This window comes from Melanotaenia boesemani, chromosome 16, assembly GCF_017639745.1.
Source record: "Melanotaenia boesemani isolate fMelBoe1 chromosome 16, fMelBoe1.pri, whole genome shotgun sequence".
Classification (NCBI taxonomy): Eukaryota; Metazoa; Chordata; class Actinopteri; order Atheriniformes; family Melanotaeniidae; genus Melanotaenia; species Melanotaenia boesemani.
This window is the reverse complement of record NC_055697.1, coordinates 16,530,857-16,547,067: the sequence shown is the minus strand read 5'-3', so window position 1 is coordinate 16,547,067 and position 16,211 is coordinate 16,530,857. Positions and strand designations below refer to the sequence as shown.

Sequence of the window (16,211 nt, the reverse complement as noted above, 5' to 3'; positions counted from 1 at the left end):
GATCGTTACATTTTAAACACATGACCCGCCGACAGGGGCGGGGCACTGTTTGAATTGTACTGAGGTGAGGTACCGCCCATGCAAGATATGCCAAAAGAACACCAAAGTACAACAATAAATTTATTTTGTAATTTATAAAATAACAAATAACATTTATAACCTTAGTACTTTTAATGTATACTAGGTGTATTTTTCTGCATTTTTACAGAAAAAAATGCAAACGAATGTGCAACTAAAGTCACTTTCTTTTTACACTTACGGTGCTGAAGTTGGCTTCTGATATATTATTGATAATGCTGTACACATCAGACCGGTGTCGTGCCGAAAAAAGCACCCCTGCCGTGAAAAGCACCCCCCTTAAGGAACATCTCACCTTACCAAAAGCCTGAACTAACCTGCTGCAAAAAAGAAAATTATCAATAACTGTTTTTTGGGGGGCTGTAAGTGATTTGGTGTCAGATATAGAAAATCAGATACAGTACATCTACGCCTGTTGGTCCTGGTCCTACTATTTCTGTGTGACCTTATACAGACCATTTAAGCATAATTGTTTTTCTGTGTTACACACACACACACACACACACATATATATATATATATATATATATATACATATATATATATATATATATATATATATATATATATATATATATATATATATATATATATATATATATAATCATATTTGTCACTCCCGATGTGGTACATCAACGGTGCCCTATGTAATTATTTCATTTTATTTTATTTATTTATTTATTTATTTATTTGTTTGTTTGTTTGTTTGTTTATTCCCCATTTTTGTATTTGAACCTCATCTGGCCAGCCAAAACTATTGCAATGTGGACCTAGCCTAAGATGTGTAACAGGCAGTAACATGAAAAAGAAAGTGTGTCTGTAAGATGCCCTAGTTTGATTATAGTTTTTTTTCCCATGCGGACGTGGTTCAACCTCGCCATAAACAACTATTTAATTCCCCAAAAGGCAGAGAAATTAGCCACTTCCTTAGTTGCATAAACACTGAATCAGAAGCTAACATCAGTTTTGGTGACGTCGGGAGGTTAAAGTTGAACAGCGTCATTCTGAGTTAGGTTAACCAGTGGGGTATCAACAGTCCTCTCATGCATACATAACAGCATAGCGGCATCTTTTTAGCTCTGGTGGACTTTGATACACAAAGATGTTGCTTTCTTCTTTACGAACAACTATTTTTTGCGGTTGCAGAAGTGCTGGCAAGGAGTTTCAACGCAGCAGCGTGAGTAGTTAGCTTCCGCTGCTATTATGAGCTAGCATGTTATATGAGGTCACAGCAAAAAAATTAATAAATAAATAAAATATCACAATGTGTCAAATAACCCATCGACAACTACTGTGATTTTGCCATCAGTGTTGTTTGCGTAGTAAATAAAGGTAGAAAATGTGAGTATGGCTTTGGAAACCGCAGTCACGTCCGCATGGATCAGTTAACAACTAAATTACATCACTGTCCTCCAGCCATCCCAAAATAGTAATAATAATAAAAAGAATAACATTGAAGGTCAAAAATTAATTTGATTACCAATATAAAATCTATTTATTTTTATTTCAGAAATGCTGCTCCATATTAGCAATTAAAACAGCAACGATTGAAAACATCAAAACATTAAATAAAACTACAGTGACCATTTAAAATACTTGTTCTTGTGCATCCAAAAACAAGAGGAATACCTTGTATCAATTCTTGTTATCCCGGTCAAGATCATTATAATTGCATTTTAGAACCATTTAACAGACACGTGAAATTCCTCAATACAGCATGAATGGTAGAAAAAAATTGATAAAATCATGGGGCTTGTGCTTGTTCACTCGGCTTGATTTTCATGACGGCATAAACAAACGATATGTTTATGTATGTGTTAACTATAAGTAATTTGGATTCCCCGTCAAGAAATTGTCTGCATCCAGCGTTAGCTACCAGCACTTGTCCATATTTAAGAATTCAATCATACCTCCCCTTTTATAATTTAGACATCAGATGGAAATTAGAAATATTACGCAACAATGCTGTCAATGCATTTTGTATTCTTTTCAACCATTTCCTCTACCATCTTTTAAAAAAATCTATTTTTTTTTCTGGTTATCTAACCACACCGTTGACTAACAATTTGGTTCCAGTTAATTCATCGCCTGTATTTGGCTCATTTTTGGGAGGATTTCTTTTATGTTAAAACTTTCTGCACATTAAGAGGAGTTCAAACAAATCTCATTATGTTTGGCAACAAAGATCATATGAATATAGGCATGTGTTCTCCTGAGGGTTAAGCATCAAGTCCACATCTATGTGCATCAATTCAGACTTGGCTTTAAAGTGAAGGTCTACTTAATTTGTGTAAAATTTCATTGGAGCTTCTTGGAAACACTCTCAGCTTTGGAAGCATATATTCTTTCACACCTTGCAGTTAAATCCTCTAGTTATTATTACATTTTTGTTACAGAGAAGAGGGGATTTCAGAGATGTGTTTTTATAATAATTCTTCTCTCTCTTTTGTTTACAACATCAGCGGAGTCCCCAGCTACGACAATGGCTTGTGAAAAGAAATCAGAGCACCATCACAGTGCAGACAGGAGCCGCCTCTACTCCATCAGCAGCTGCTGTTCCCAGCGCAGCCACAAATCGCGTCGTGGGCCGCTGGTTAATCGGCTGCAGCGGTCTGGTGGTTGGAGCTGTGGTCTTGGGGGGTGTCACAAGGTATGAGTGGTGGAAAGGCAATTTGTCTGTGTAATACTCTTTATGTTGTACTGGTGTTAATTAGTAATTAATGTGTGGGTCCACTTGTTTGAATCAGGCTAACAGAGTCTGGGCTCTCCATGGTTGACTGGCATCTGGTCAGAGAGATGAAGCCGCCTCAGACAGAAGCCCAGTGGGAGGCTGAGTTTTCTAAGTACCAGCAGTTTCCAGAGTTTAAAATGTGCGTCCTCTTTTTTTCCTCTTTACCATTATTGGATAAAATTGAACAAGGCTGAAGTTTGTGGTGTTTTTATAGTGATGCTGCATGCTCAATTCTAAAAGTTTTCATAATTATGTTACTGAACACATCTGAGTTTTATACGTAGGTCAGAGCTTTAATTAAAAAAATTCCTCCCAGATTGAACCATGACATGACTTTGCCAGAGTTTAAGTTTATCTTCTACATGGAGTGGGGTCATCGCATGTGGGGCAGACTGGTTGGACTGGCATACATCCTCCCCACCATTTACTTCTGGAGAAAAGGATACTTCACACGCTCCATGAAAGGAAAAGTCTTGGGAATGTGTGGATTTGTCTTTTTCCAAGTAAGACTATTAATTAAAGGTCCAGATGAATGTTTTGTTTAATTTGTCTTGACGGAGATGTAAAGTTGCAGTAGTGGGAAAATCATATTTATATCATTTTATGAAATTGCATGCATCTCCTTAGGGCCTTCTGGGGTGGTACATGGTAAAAAGTGGGCTGGAGGAGAAGCCTGAGTCACATGACGTCCCTCGGGTCAGCCAGTATCGTCTGAGTGCTCATCTTGGTTCAGCATTGTTGCTTTACACAGCCAGTCTCTGGACTGGGCTTACTCTGCTGCTCCCAGCTCACAAGGTAAGCAGAAATGCTTACTTAGTTATTGATTTTAACTCAGACACCTTGATTTTTTTCCTGAGTAAATAGTATGCAGTAACTAGGCTTTTTTCTTCATTCATGGTGTCATCTCATTTTATAGTTGGCAGAAACCAAACATCTCATGCAGCTCAGGAGGTTTGCCAAGGGTACTGGTGGACTTGTCTTCCTTACTGCTCTTTCAGGTACTAGTTACTGTCCCATCTAAACTTGTTTGAGTGCAATTTAACAGGTTTCCCATGAAATGTCTGCAGGGATGGTAGTACTTTCAAGGGCTTTTTGCATTTAAACACTTGAGTTTTCATATTTTAAAATATTACAGAGGTCCCAACCACTCTGCTTTTAATCTACCACTAGCTAGTTATTGATAGTATCATTTCATGGTCATTCCCTCAGTCTTGAGGGATATGAATATCGAAGAAGGCAAGAGCCGAAATGAAGGAGTAAGTTTAACTTACATTAAAAGTAAAGAAAAAGTTTTTCATCATCAGTAATATTATAAAAAAGATGATTATTTAAATCATGTTTTTAGATATGTAGAATATGTGTTAACGAAGATGAGTTGTGTATCTAAGAGGTAGTTTTTGTAATTTTTTGTTTTAGGAAATTGGATTTGCTTCATGCTAACTAATGTTTTCATTAGCTTACGTCTCTGTTAATGCTGTGTAATTCCATTCACCTTCACTTCTAACAGCTTGGCTGATGGTTTGTCCACAGGTGCTTTTGTTGCTGGTTTGGATGCTGGGCTGGTGTATAACTCCTTCCCTAAGATGGCAGATAAATGGATTCCTGACGATCTGCTGGCCTTTTCTCCAATCCTCAAGAACTTCTTTGAAAATCCCACCACTGTGCAATTTGACCACAGAGTTCTGGTATGTCTTTACCTGAAAAGACGTTTTAGTGTTTGTGACAGTGTTTCACATATAAAGTCTCTTGTATTTAACGTCAGTCAGTAAACAGATGGGCAGCAACAGGTTGTTGATGTTTGTCTGCGTTTTTTCCCCGTATTTTTAGGCTATCTCTTCCCTGGCAGCGATTACAGGCCTGTATCTGTTCTCAAGGAGGGTGATGCTGCCCAGGAGGGCTAAGATTGCCATCGGCCTCCTAGCAACAATGGCCTACACACAGGTATGGTGTTAGACAGATTTACATATACAGATGAGTCCAGAGGGTTATTGCACGAAACTAAGATAAGGGATTAAGCCGGGATAAGTCGGTTGCATGAAAGCAGCTCAAACTAAACCCGGCCAAGTTACTGTGGTGATTTATCCGCTGCAGCTAGCCTGCTCCAGACCAGGCTAACTGCCGGAAGATTAATGCTAGCAAGTCACCTGCATGTCCAACGTCAATTCTGTGAGGAATTAATGTGTTTTACAGCATGTCTATGGTCTTCCTAAGTATGGCGCGTCATTTTAATCATCCAGTATTAAAATATTACATATACAGTCACTGTACATTTAATCCAAATCTGTTCGTAATCGCAACAGCCTTTTTATATGGATTCGAGTTGCAGTATTATTACTCAGGCCAAGTGTTATATTGCTATGCTAATGAAGACTGCTCGTCAAATTGCTGTCAGAGGTTTTATAAATATGTGTTTTATTGCATTAATTGAGATTACAAAACACAGCGGATGAGGTTACAAAGGTGTATTCAAAGAAATCCGTGATGAGGGCAATGTAGAATATATAGGTCCAACTCCCCTTCACCTGTTCCCTCTTCATAATGGCTTGCCCATTTTTCGGCGGATGTGCTGGACGAGGAAGCCCGCATCCTCAGAAGAGCATTCAGACGTGAACGAGTCTTCAGGGACAGGTCACATCCCCTGGCCTTTGGAGATGACTATGTCATTGAGAGATACAGATTTTCGGTTACTGGATTTCCAGGTCCAGTTTTCTGAGTGTCCGGCGTTTAATCTCAAGATCCAGCTCCAGTCCTTGGAGCTTGCTCTTTTTGAGTCAGCTTTTAACATCTGCCAGCTCTATCTCTCTCTCGCCCTGAATAAAGCGTTCTGACAGTTTGTGAAGTCTGTAACGGAAATGTCAATTAGCACAGCAGGATTTGTGCATAACGTAGATTTACTTTAGCCAATACTCACAATGTTACCAGGCCGCTTAGGAGACTGTGCAGTATCCGGGTCCTGCTACACATTTTCTATTAGCACCACATCACTGACTTCATATCCTTCATGGAATAAATAAGCAGGCCAATCCCATAAAATTGACATGCCTCAAGCCTTCTGGACTCCACTGACACAGTCTCCTCATCTGCAGACGTGCATTCTGCAGCTGCAGATGTGCCTTCCCCCTGCCGTATACATGCAGCGAGAGGACTCGGATTAAGATTTCACAGAACATACCAAGCCTGTGATTTCGAGACACTGTACTAACCGGATCATCTTCTGGTGGCTCCAAAAGTGTAATTGTGTTCCCAGACACTGCAAGGTTATCCAAAGTCAGACACTATATTATATTTGATTGTGTTCCATGTGCAGTAGAATTGCAGTACGTGATGTACCTTGTATGAAGCGGACAGTTTCTGTGGCTGGGACAGAGTCAGTTATTGTCCCTCCCTGGATCCCCTCCATCACTGGCCTCCCTTTATTTAAATGGAGTGCCAGTTCCTCTGCTGGAGTCACATCCTGGCTTGGTGGGCCGCCCCCTGTGCCAGTTCTATAGGCCTTTTTTTTAACTGCTACAATCATAAAGACATTGAACATGTCAGCAGACACCTCATCTATTCACCTCATTTGTTCACGGTTATCTACTTTGGAGTCACTTACCAGCCTGCAAAATGTTCTTATATTTAATTTTTTCTTGCTGCCAGGTCCTTTTATGGCCAGACAGGTTTGTCCTTTATGAAGGACAGAAAGATGAAATAGATAAAAACGTTACATGAGGAAAATAGATTAAATGGCACATTGTGGATAATTGTTTACACCTAATCATACTCTACATTTCCTGAGTAACATGCACCTGCTTGTCACTCTTAAAGTATACAACAGTTAGTGGATTTGAAAAGTAACTCCTTTAATTGTAGCCTAATTATGACAGTTCCAGTGGAGCACTGTTTATTAATTGTACAGTTTTTGACTACTTACGCATTGAGCCGGTCGGCTATTGTCTGCCAGGCTCTCTCGCGTTCTTTACTTATGGCATTGGTATTGCCTTTTTTCCTTATAATATCCGTAACTTCGTCAGAGAACTCCGTCAGGAGCTGTTGTTCAGCGGCCGTGACGTAGGACGCGCGACTTTTATCCATTTCCCCATCGGTGATTCTGTGAGCGATCGCGAGGTCTGCTTCAGTATGCCGTGCACACGCACTTATCCCAACTATCTCCACCTGGCTTAACCTAGCCGCACCTTCTCATCCTGGCTCAGCAAACGTGCAACCAATTAAGCCAGGATAGGCCGCGCAAGCTAGGTCAAGCTGGGCTTGCTTAATTATCCTGGATTTCTTTATTCTGGTTTCGTGCAATACCCCTCAGTACCTTTTAGTGTAATCCTCACTGTGTTGTTTTTTTCTGTCTTTGCTCTATAGGTGGCCCTTGGTATCAGCACCCTCTTACTGTATGTCCCCACGTCACTGGCAGCAACTCACCAGTCTGGCTCGGTGGCTCTTCTGTCACTTGCTATTTGGGTTCTGGCTGAGCTTCGCAAAATACCCAAGTAAAGTACTTAACAGTCATTTCCAAACCCTGGAAGCCACACGGCTAACCTGTAGGAATCAGCAGTGTCACTACATCAGGAAACTGTGAAAAATGGAGGAATGTTCTGGGTTTAATCTTGGATTTGAAGTTATATGCTGTATTTTTCTTGCATAGTAAGCCTCATGGGGGATGGTAAGATGTATTTATCATGCTATTGTGAATGCAAGTATGTTATTTGATTTTCGGTGATAAAAATTACAAGTACACATCTTGGCTCTCAGGACCATTTTTAAAAACTTGTCATCAGCTGTAACTGCATGGGAATGAAGTTATGGAAAAGCAAAAAAAAAAAAATATATCCAGCTTTAATGTATCTACAGGTTTGCAATCAGCTGGATTCCTGTAGGTATGTTTTGTTTGTACAGAATTTTAACAAGATTTTAGGAATGGAAATCTGGTATCAGATGTCTGCTCTTGCTTTGTATCTGGACACGAACAGCTTCTAAATGAAAATGAATTATAATCCATCTCTTTTTGAGATTGTTATAAATTATTGTTAAATAGTAATTCGCTTTCTTGCTGTTTCAGGTTTTAATGTGTTATTCTGCACTTTCCTCAATTATTTTTTTACTGCAACTAAAATTTGTGGGAATTTTTAATTTTTTAATAAAATACTAACTAGGGACATTTTAGACATTTAGGGATCTTTAATGTGAACTAGTCAGGCTTTTCAAAATCGATTAGTCGTAGCATCATGACTTCATCAATAATGAAATGGGGGAAAAATCTATCTCCAAATGGAAATTGTAAAACATGTGTGAGATGTTATTTGTATATTGTGTGTGTTCCATAAACAAGTGTTTTTTACATTGTTATATTTATAAGATTGTGTGGGCTTTAGTGTCCTTTATTGTATAGCAGGTAGATGAGAAAGTGGGTCAGGGAGAAGTCGGGATCGAACCTGGGTTGGCTGCATTTATGCCATAAACACTGCACCCCCAGGAGTACTCACCAACAACAAAACCAGTTATTTTCCTCGTTTCCAGCTGGTCTTTTTACTCCTGAAGCAACATTTCTGAGGGTTTAGTAACCATGCCGCTCTGGTCTGTTGCCTCCACTTTCCTGCTTCCACCTCCAAATCGAGGTTGGGAAGCGAAGGAGGGGTGATTACTCCTGGGTGAAGCTGGAGCTAGCTTTGGGGTTAGCTCCCTTCACTTTACCCAGCAGTGGTGAAACAAACACGGGACACTGCTGAAACTAGAAGAGCTGTGTGTGTAAACAGGCTGTTTCTCACAGCGACTTACGCTGCTCCAACATTCCTTCAACCCCTTCCTACCTCTCTGACGCTGTGCGTCTCTCTTCTTCATCAGCTCGACTATTCTTAAAGGAACCACAATGTTCTTTTAGCACAGCGCTGTAAACACCATCCTGTCTCTGCGCAATAACACATAACTCCTCCAAACAAAACGCTGACTTCTAAGAAAAACAGCTGTTGATGTTTAATCGATAAGTCCTGCACATCCCTAATACTGACTGTTGTTAAATAATAGCTCAGATTCTTTTGTTTAGATGTTTTCAACCTAAGTTAGATCTGGTCCAGCTGTGCGTAACTGACATCTTTGAACATGATGAGATAGTGAAGTTATCAGCATGTACAGTACCAGTCAAAACTTTGGACACACCTGTTCATATATTTTCCTTGAATTACTGTTTGTCGGCACGAGAATCGTCCATGAGGTGTCAAGCTACAAAAAACCTTAACAGTTCCCTAAAGCACATGAAATTAAAACACATCGTTATGAAATGGGAGAAGTTTAGAATTTTGTATTTGGGAACAGAGCATCTTTATATCTAAAAAAAATCCAACAAGCCAGTTACAATGAAAGAGATCCAGTTAGTCCACGTTAGTGCCGTACACTCTGTAGTTAGAGGCCTTTCTTTATTAAAAAGGCACATAATGGGAATGATATGATGAAACATTACTGTTTGGTTTTAATTTCTGAACTGTAGGGACAACCTCATCAACTGAGCATCACTTCATTAATCCCATCTTTATGGTCAAACATGGAGATCAGCATCACTCTGTGGGAATAGTTTTCTAGGATCAAGAGACGGTTACTACTCAGGAAAGCGTCAGACAAAAGATATAAAGAATTCCTGAAAACCATTTCTTGAAAATACCAGTGTTTATGCAGTTTGAGTCTGAACCTTATCTTCTTAGTGGCAAATTGGTTAGTTGGTAATGGATACTGCTAAATGGACTTAATGAACATAATTCCCAGTTTTGCATAGTAACTGTGATTTTTATTGTTTCTGTACAAAATATACACATTTTAAATATTTAATGCAACCGGTTGAGGCTAGCTAATTAGACAGTCATTACAACAGGTTAGTAGGATTTCATTGTTCTAAACACAGTACATGCGGGTATAGACAGGTTTTTACTTGTGGTCAAGACTTAAAAATTCTTGGCAATCAAAGCCGAACCACTTTTCTCCTGGGAAAAAACTAAAAGAAAAAAAAAGAACAAATCTTGAATTGCTAAACAGGGGAAAAAAAACAGGGCTGGAAGTGCATATTTTTTAAAAGAACATTACTGCACCCCTATACTGTGCTCTGAGAGGAAAGAGAGGTTGGATGAGTGGAAAGGTACTGTGATAGAGAACATTATTGCTATTCCATGTTAGTCTGCACTGAATTTAATTAAGGTTTGAGAGCCTCTGGTACATCATCTTAAATGGAGTAGAAGTTTCAGTGTAAAAAGAGGCAAATGAGTGGCTGCAAATTATTCTAAAATATTCATCCGAGCTCAACATGCAGGTTTAAAACCCAGAGTTACACGTAAGTCAGGACAGTGTGCAGGCATACCAAATAGCTTCTTTTATCCAGCTAAATACATATGATCTCCCTCTATCTTCACCCACTGCTGGGCTATAGGTCATAGCATAGGTTTTATGTACCTCTTTAATATTTTCTCTTTGGTGTTACAGAGAAAGGAAGAATAAAAAGTGGGAGGAGTGGAAAAGAAAATGAATCCATGTCCCTCAATAATGATGCACACAAACATGATATGCCTTTTTGAAACTGGATTAGCCTAATTTAATGCATTTTTGAAGTGGTAGAACCTGCTACAACCACATGACATCTCAGAATACAATAAGTTCACGAGTACAGTCTGCGATCTAATAAATTTCCTTTGATTGTATTTCAATAAACCAGTATGACAGTGGCCCATTTTGAGAGATGCTTGATTGATCAAGAGCTTATTGAGCACAAAGCAATCCCCATATTGTACTGGCTAATTATCACACCACTGGGAAAGCTATAAATAGTACGACAGTCAACAGACAACTACTGCTAGGTCTGTAATAGTTTGGAAGGCCAGGAATTATTCCACCAGAATTCCATGAATGGAGGTGGTAGTGTGACTAGACATGGATATTGTCCCATAGGTAAGATGGTCAGCCTCTCTTTCCATTACACATGCACACACACAAACATACACAAAGGGTGAGGCACCTGTGAATGACTAGGAACAGCAGACAGACGAGCAGACTTTGGAGTATCTCTGTAAATACGTAATTAGATATTAGTGACATCATCATGCGATACTGAAATCAGTTCCTCATGGAAAAGAATACTTTTGACCCTCCATCTGTCATACAGGGTCGCTTCCATCTCCAAACTGTTGGGTGTTCCCCCAGGATGTGTATTTTTTCTCTTTTGTCCACCAGGTGGCCACAGACTCATTTCTATCTTTATGGGCCGGCTCCAGGGAGGTGTTCCCACACGCACGGAGGCAGGATAAATCAAGTCACCACATCAGGAAGAAAGTGAGCTTAAATCAAGAATAAGGGCAACTTCCTCCCTCTGAGAGCAGCCATCGGGGGCTGTGATAGTTCTTCCATCAGTTATAAATAAAAGTTCAGATAAAACAGGTGGGTTGGGGGGTGCTGTTAGGTGTGGCGGCAGCTGTGAGCCCAATGCAAGCGATATTTCTCTGTGCCTCTGGGTTCAGACTAAGGTTCTGCATGATGATGATGGGAGTCGAGGAAACTCTGCAGTTGCTTGGAGAAATGCCACTGAGGGTCCAGGAGGAACCACCTCTCTGTGCCCTCAGGACTCACGGCTCTCAACAGTGACACAAGCACAAGCTTGCGAGTCATTCGATCACACAAACACACACACACATTCACAAAGTCTCTTTTATCTGTTCCACTTCGGTTTCACTTCCACATCCACTCTCCCCCCCTGGTGCCAGTGTCCCTTCAAATCCGCATTCCTAGATGACGTTGTCAAACAGCTGCATGGACTGCATGATGTTGTCGTCCTGGAAAAAGACAGGAGGCAGTGAGATTTGTACTTATGTGGAAAATAAGTGGCTCAAACTGGGGAAAGTAAGGATTAAAATAGTCTTACAATCAACAATTTTTTTATTTTAGTTCCTTTTATGATTTGATATGAACTGTAGTGACTGGACTAAATCAGCATGTGATATATCAATCATTGACTAAATTGAATCTAAATTGAGTTGTGGTAGAATTTGTGATATCGGCAGCATTAAACATGTAATATTGTATTGATGACAAACTTGTGATTGACACCTCTTCTGTTAACGTATTCTTGTTGAGTGTTATATTAAAAATAAATATATATATATATATGTTTGTGTCAAAGTAAGGGAAACAGCTGCTCCAGATAAATCAAATGATTAGGTTTTATGAATGATTTTTCCATGAAATCTTTTCCCCATAGCCCCTGTCCTTCATTTCACAAGGAAGTTGCCCCTTTTCTAGATCAGGTTTTAGACATCATCTAGCCATCCAACACCCCTTTTTGAAGAGCTAAACAACAACTATGAGTTGATCCCCAAAAGAAATGAGGCCCATTTCACTTGCAAACCAAGGTGTGGGGATAAGGGGAAAGAACTGTGTGAGGCCTAAAAAATTATCTACCAGCGCCTATGACACTTGCTAATTAACACATGTGTTTATGAATGCAGCAACAGATGCAAAACCTATGACAGAGGCAAACTATGTTTCCCTTGACATTCAGTCTTTATTCTACGCTAAGCTGAATGTCTCCTTATTCTTGTTGCATGCTTAATGTGGCAAGAATGCAAATAAGCCAGCAAAAATCCACAAAAATGTCCAACTATTCCTGTAGGACTTAGCTTTCCTGACATACCTTTTTACAAGACTCGATGAACTCATCTATGGTGACCACTCCATCTTTATTCTGGTCCATTTTCTGAAAGGCAACAGCAGCCAGGTTAACTAAAGAACAGTTTCTGTGGTTTGACACAATTATGCAGGGGAAACTAATGAGAAAGCAAAGACTGCTGAGTTGGACCTGGAAGAAGCTCTCTACATGTTCTCTTGGGGCATCGTCCTGCATGGTGGGGTACGTGTACTTCCCCATCATGTCATAGATGGATGTCATGATGTCCAGCATCTCCTGCAAGTTGCAGGTCAAAAGGAATAGGTTACTAACTAGCGTGGTAGACATTATACACTCATCTTTCTTTTTAGTTCACATGTTTTTTGAGACATTTGAGCTGCCAGATATAAAAGTTGATGTGCTCATAGATCAACTCATCAGTAACAGGTTGCCAAAACCTCCACAAGGACTCATCATGGAGAGATACCACCTTAATCAAACCAGCTTATGTCAGTGTAACGTCTGCATGCGTGTGATACCTCTTTGGTGATGCAGCCGTCCTTGTTCAGGTCATAAAGGTTGAAGGCCCAGTTTAGCCTGTCATTAACAGTCCCTCTCAGGATGATAGATAAGCCAAATACAAAGTCCTGAGATAAAAGGGAAACTGTTTAAGCTTCGCTGAGGTTCTGACAGTAAATAAAGTCAAATGGTTGTGACAGCTTTTTCTCTCTGGGTAGGTATTTAGAAGTAACACCTTTGTGTGGATACAACTGTTGTGGCAAGTTTCAAAGGGGCAGATATGTGTTTTTATCCCTTCAAAAGAGGTCAATTTTTTTAACAGCGCTCACCTCAAAACTAACGGAGCCATTCTTGTTTGTATCGAAGGCTTCAAACAGGAAATGTGCATACATACTCGAATCTGCAAAGGTAGACACTTCCAGTAACCCAAGAGCCCTTTGAGCATTGAGGATTAGCAGTGATCTAAATATAGACTAGTTATAAAAATAATTTCAAATACAACTGGAGGCAAGTGGTTAACATTTCATCAAGCTAAATATCACAAAATGAAAAATGACTTTGCCTCTGCGGTGCAAGTATTACAGCCCAGCATCATAATGAGTTAATTACAGTATATTCATTCATTGCGGTTATAAAACCTCTCTTTCTCTCTTTTATTTTAATATCACAGACAGATAGAAGTATTGTTGTAAAAGTAGGTATTTACACAGGTGCACATCTCAGTGTTTGAGGGAGCTCACCTCCCTGAGGAAAGAACTGGGAGTAAATGTTCTTAAAGTTCTCCTCATTTACCACTCCACTTGGACACTCCTGGGACAAAAAAGAAAGGTAATTGAGAGAGGCCATTAATTTCCATCTAGCAGAGAACACAGAAAGGACAGCATAGATACTTCACCCCTGAACAAATTGATACTGCTTTAAACTCCCATTAGGATGTACCACAGCCATATTTCTAAGATTTATTTATCATGTACAGTGTTTCTTCTTTCGTTAAACCAGACCTACATTTTTGAAGCCCCTGTAGAGGACTTGCAGCTCTTTCTTGGTGAACTTGGTCTGCTCCTGCAGCTTGTCCATGCTTTCAGGGCGATGGCACACAGTAGATAACTCAAAGTCATCTTCCACGCTGTCTGTGTGGGACAGAAAATGATTAGTTAGAAGCTGTCGGATGGGTGACACCATCCTAATCCCCAGAGTAGCTACAACCTCATCTAGATAGTTGACCAGATTTATTAAACTATTGTTGAAATTATCATGTCTAGCTTGTATGTGGTGCTTGAATGTTGGTAAGACTTTTTACATATTTTAAATATTCCATATATCATCACAAGTATGAAGTTAAAATAAATAACATAATCAAAAAGCAGACAATAAGAACTCAGTTAAACCAAATGTTATTCTTGGTATTTATTAAGGAACTGAGCCTTTTTTGAATGACAGTAGCATCAGCAGGATTAGTAGTTAGTTTTTGGTGATGTTAGAAATTGGTATTTAGGTATTCTCATGTCATGGGATAACACTGTGGTTTGATTGGGATTCCTGTTTGATTTAATGAACTCTGAAACATCAACATATTTTTTTGTGGACGTGCATCATGGCAGTCAAAGAAAGTTTCTTAAGACCTCAGAGTGAGTTGTTGACACTCATCAGGAGAAAGTTACACAAATCTCTAATCTCTAAAGAATCTGAACTTGGCCAACTGGAGGAAGAAATCTAACAAGCAAAGACCCCTCTGAAGGGAAGGTGTTGAGGAGGTTCAAAATCATATGAACAGGACAAAGGGACATGGAAAAAAAATGTGTAGTGGACAGAAGAGCAAAAATCTAACTTTATTTTTCAAATGAGGAAAATCATTTGCATTAATTTCCATCATTAACCCTTTCACACACTGCCACTTTAAGGAGTGACTACTGCACCTTAATTGGACGCCATTGTTGTTTTGGGGAATAGTATCCCTCTGAACCTGCTTTGAAGTTAGTGTTCAAATCAACATGCAAGAGAGCCTCTAGGTACCAATGCTGTTATCACTTCTCTGATTCCACTGACATGATACAGTATTTAAAAGCATTATAGGGTGTTGCACCATCTCTACATAACCTACAGTTTGGTTGATTATTTCTTTGCTGTAACAAAGCTACTTGACAATAAACCCAAACCTTTTGAAAACCTGTTAATTTTCCTCTTCTCTGTCTATGCCGAACAGCTGAATCTGCTTTTGACTGTTGGTTGATGTCATTTATCGGATCAGATTATTACAGGTTGAATATTCAAGACATATTAACAAACAATTTATTCATTTAACAAAGATGGGCCTCAGTAGCATAGAAGAACGACACATAGCCACAACAGCATGGCACCTCCACCTCATGCTGGCCACCAGTTTGGTCACACACCGCTGTAGAATAGCATCCCATTCTTTAACCAAGCCAACCAGCGTGGCTGTTTTGGTCACTCTAGCATGAATAGCATGGCCAAGTTGATCAGACAAGTGTTCAGTGAAGCTGACGTCGTGACTACAGGCAAGCTATTCCACCATCTCCACTCCTAAGTTGCCAAGTTGGAGGTAGTCTCTGATAAGTGTTGTCATCTTGGAGGATAAAATTTGGTCCCACACTGGGGAGATACCAGATTTCCACTGGTTGCAGGATTTATATCAATCTGCTTTGATATTCCCTCCAGTGATGACAAGCCTTGTTTTTCTGATGAGGGACATACTACCTCACATCGTCATACTGCTTTTGTCCCTGTCTTCTCCACAGTTTGACCCTATGATCCAGCTGATCCAGCTGAATCTGGACTTATCGCTGAACATAACATTCCTCCATATGTCCAGGTTTCCGTGCACATGCTGTGGACACCAGTGCAAAAGGGCCTGAGGATGAAACACAGTCATGGCAGTCAAAAGCAGCACAAGAGGGCAGAGAAGATTTGGCAAGTTTACATGGATTTAACCTGCATACTCAACTCTGCTGCTTTAAAAGGGGCATTAAACAGGCTTTCCAGTGGTATAAGACTTGTTGACATTAAGCATTGTTACAACAAAGAAATAATCCACCAAACAAAATTTCTTTACTTTTTGTGCTAAATTGATATGTAGAAGCAGGAATGCACAGGTGTACTAAACAATGGCTGCATTTTCCTTCAGTGAAGGTTAATGTTCATGCTGGTTTATTGTCAAGGTTTACTGGGGCATTAAAAAGAAACACATTACACTTCTGCTTTTCATGCTGACAAGTCAAAAAGTCTTCTACAAAGGAAACT

General features: G+C 39.6%; 2 protein-coding genes across 5 annotated transcripts in view; one reads left to right on the top strand and one right to left on the bottom strand.

Moving 5' to 3' along the window:
* The first annotated feature begins 1,066 nt into the window (after positions 1-1,066).
* On the top strand, positions 1,067-7,847 carry LOC121655640 (cytochrome c oxidase assembly protein COX15 homolog). The gene is made up of 9 exons (XM_042010418.1): positions 1,067-1,255; positions 2,541-2,728; positions 2,826-2,948; positions 3,126-3,312; positions 3,437-3,604; positions 3,726-3,807; positions 4,340-4,494; positions 4,637-4,750; positions 7,163-7,847. Exons 1-9 carry the CDS (start codon positions 1,181-1,183, stop codon positions 7,292-7,294), a joined length of 1,224 nt encoding a protein of 407 aa, XP_041866352.1. The 5' UTR covers positions 1,067-1,180; the 3' UTR covers positions 7,295-7,847.
* Positions 7,848-9,627: 1,780 nt separating this feature from the next.
* The window catches only part of LOC121655641 (Kv channel-interacting protein 2-like), a 97,960-nt gene continuing 91,376 nt past the window's right edge, over positions 9,628-16,211 (bottom strand). For all 4 annotated transcript variants that reach the window (XM_042010419.1, XM_042010422.1, XM_042010421.1 and 1 more), the window contains 7 exons: positions 13,956-14,080; positions 13,691-13,760; positions 13,280-13,350; positions 12,971-13,078; positions 12,624-12,728; positions 12,459-12,521; positions 9,628-11,601 (listed from right to left, as the gene is read on the bottom strand). In XM_042010419.1, coding sequence (XP_041866353.1) covers positions 11,554-11,601; positions 12,459-12,521; positions 12,624-12,728; positions 12,971-13,078; positions 13,280-13,350; positions 13,691-13,760; positions 13,956-14,080 — 590 coding nt within the window. In that variant the 3' untranslated portion in view covers positions 9,628-11,553. The remainder of the gene's footprint in view (positions 11,602-12,458; positions 12,522-12,623; positions 12,729-12,970; positions 13,079-13,279; positions 13,351-13,690; positions 13,761-13,955; positions 14,081-16,211) is intronic.

What these genes read in the sequence shown, in the direction of transcription:
- LOC121655640 (XM_042010418.1), top strand. Translation starts at nt 1,181, where the DNA reads ATGTTGCTTTCTTCTTTACGAACAACTATTTTTTGCGGTTGCAGAAGT. An exon ending in GTGGATTTGTCTTTTTCCAA is followed by an intron (nt 3,313 to 3,436) that starts GTAAGACTATTA and finishes GCATCTCCTTAG; the next exon opens with GGCCTTCTGGGGTGGTACAT. An exon ending in CAACAATGGCCTACACACAG is followed by an intron (nt 4,751 to 7,162) that starts GTATGGTGTTAG and finishes TTTGCTCTATAG; the next exon opens with GTGGCCCTTGGTATCAGCAC.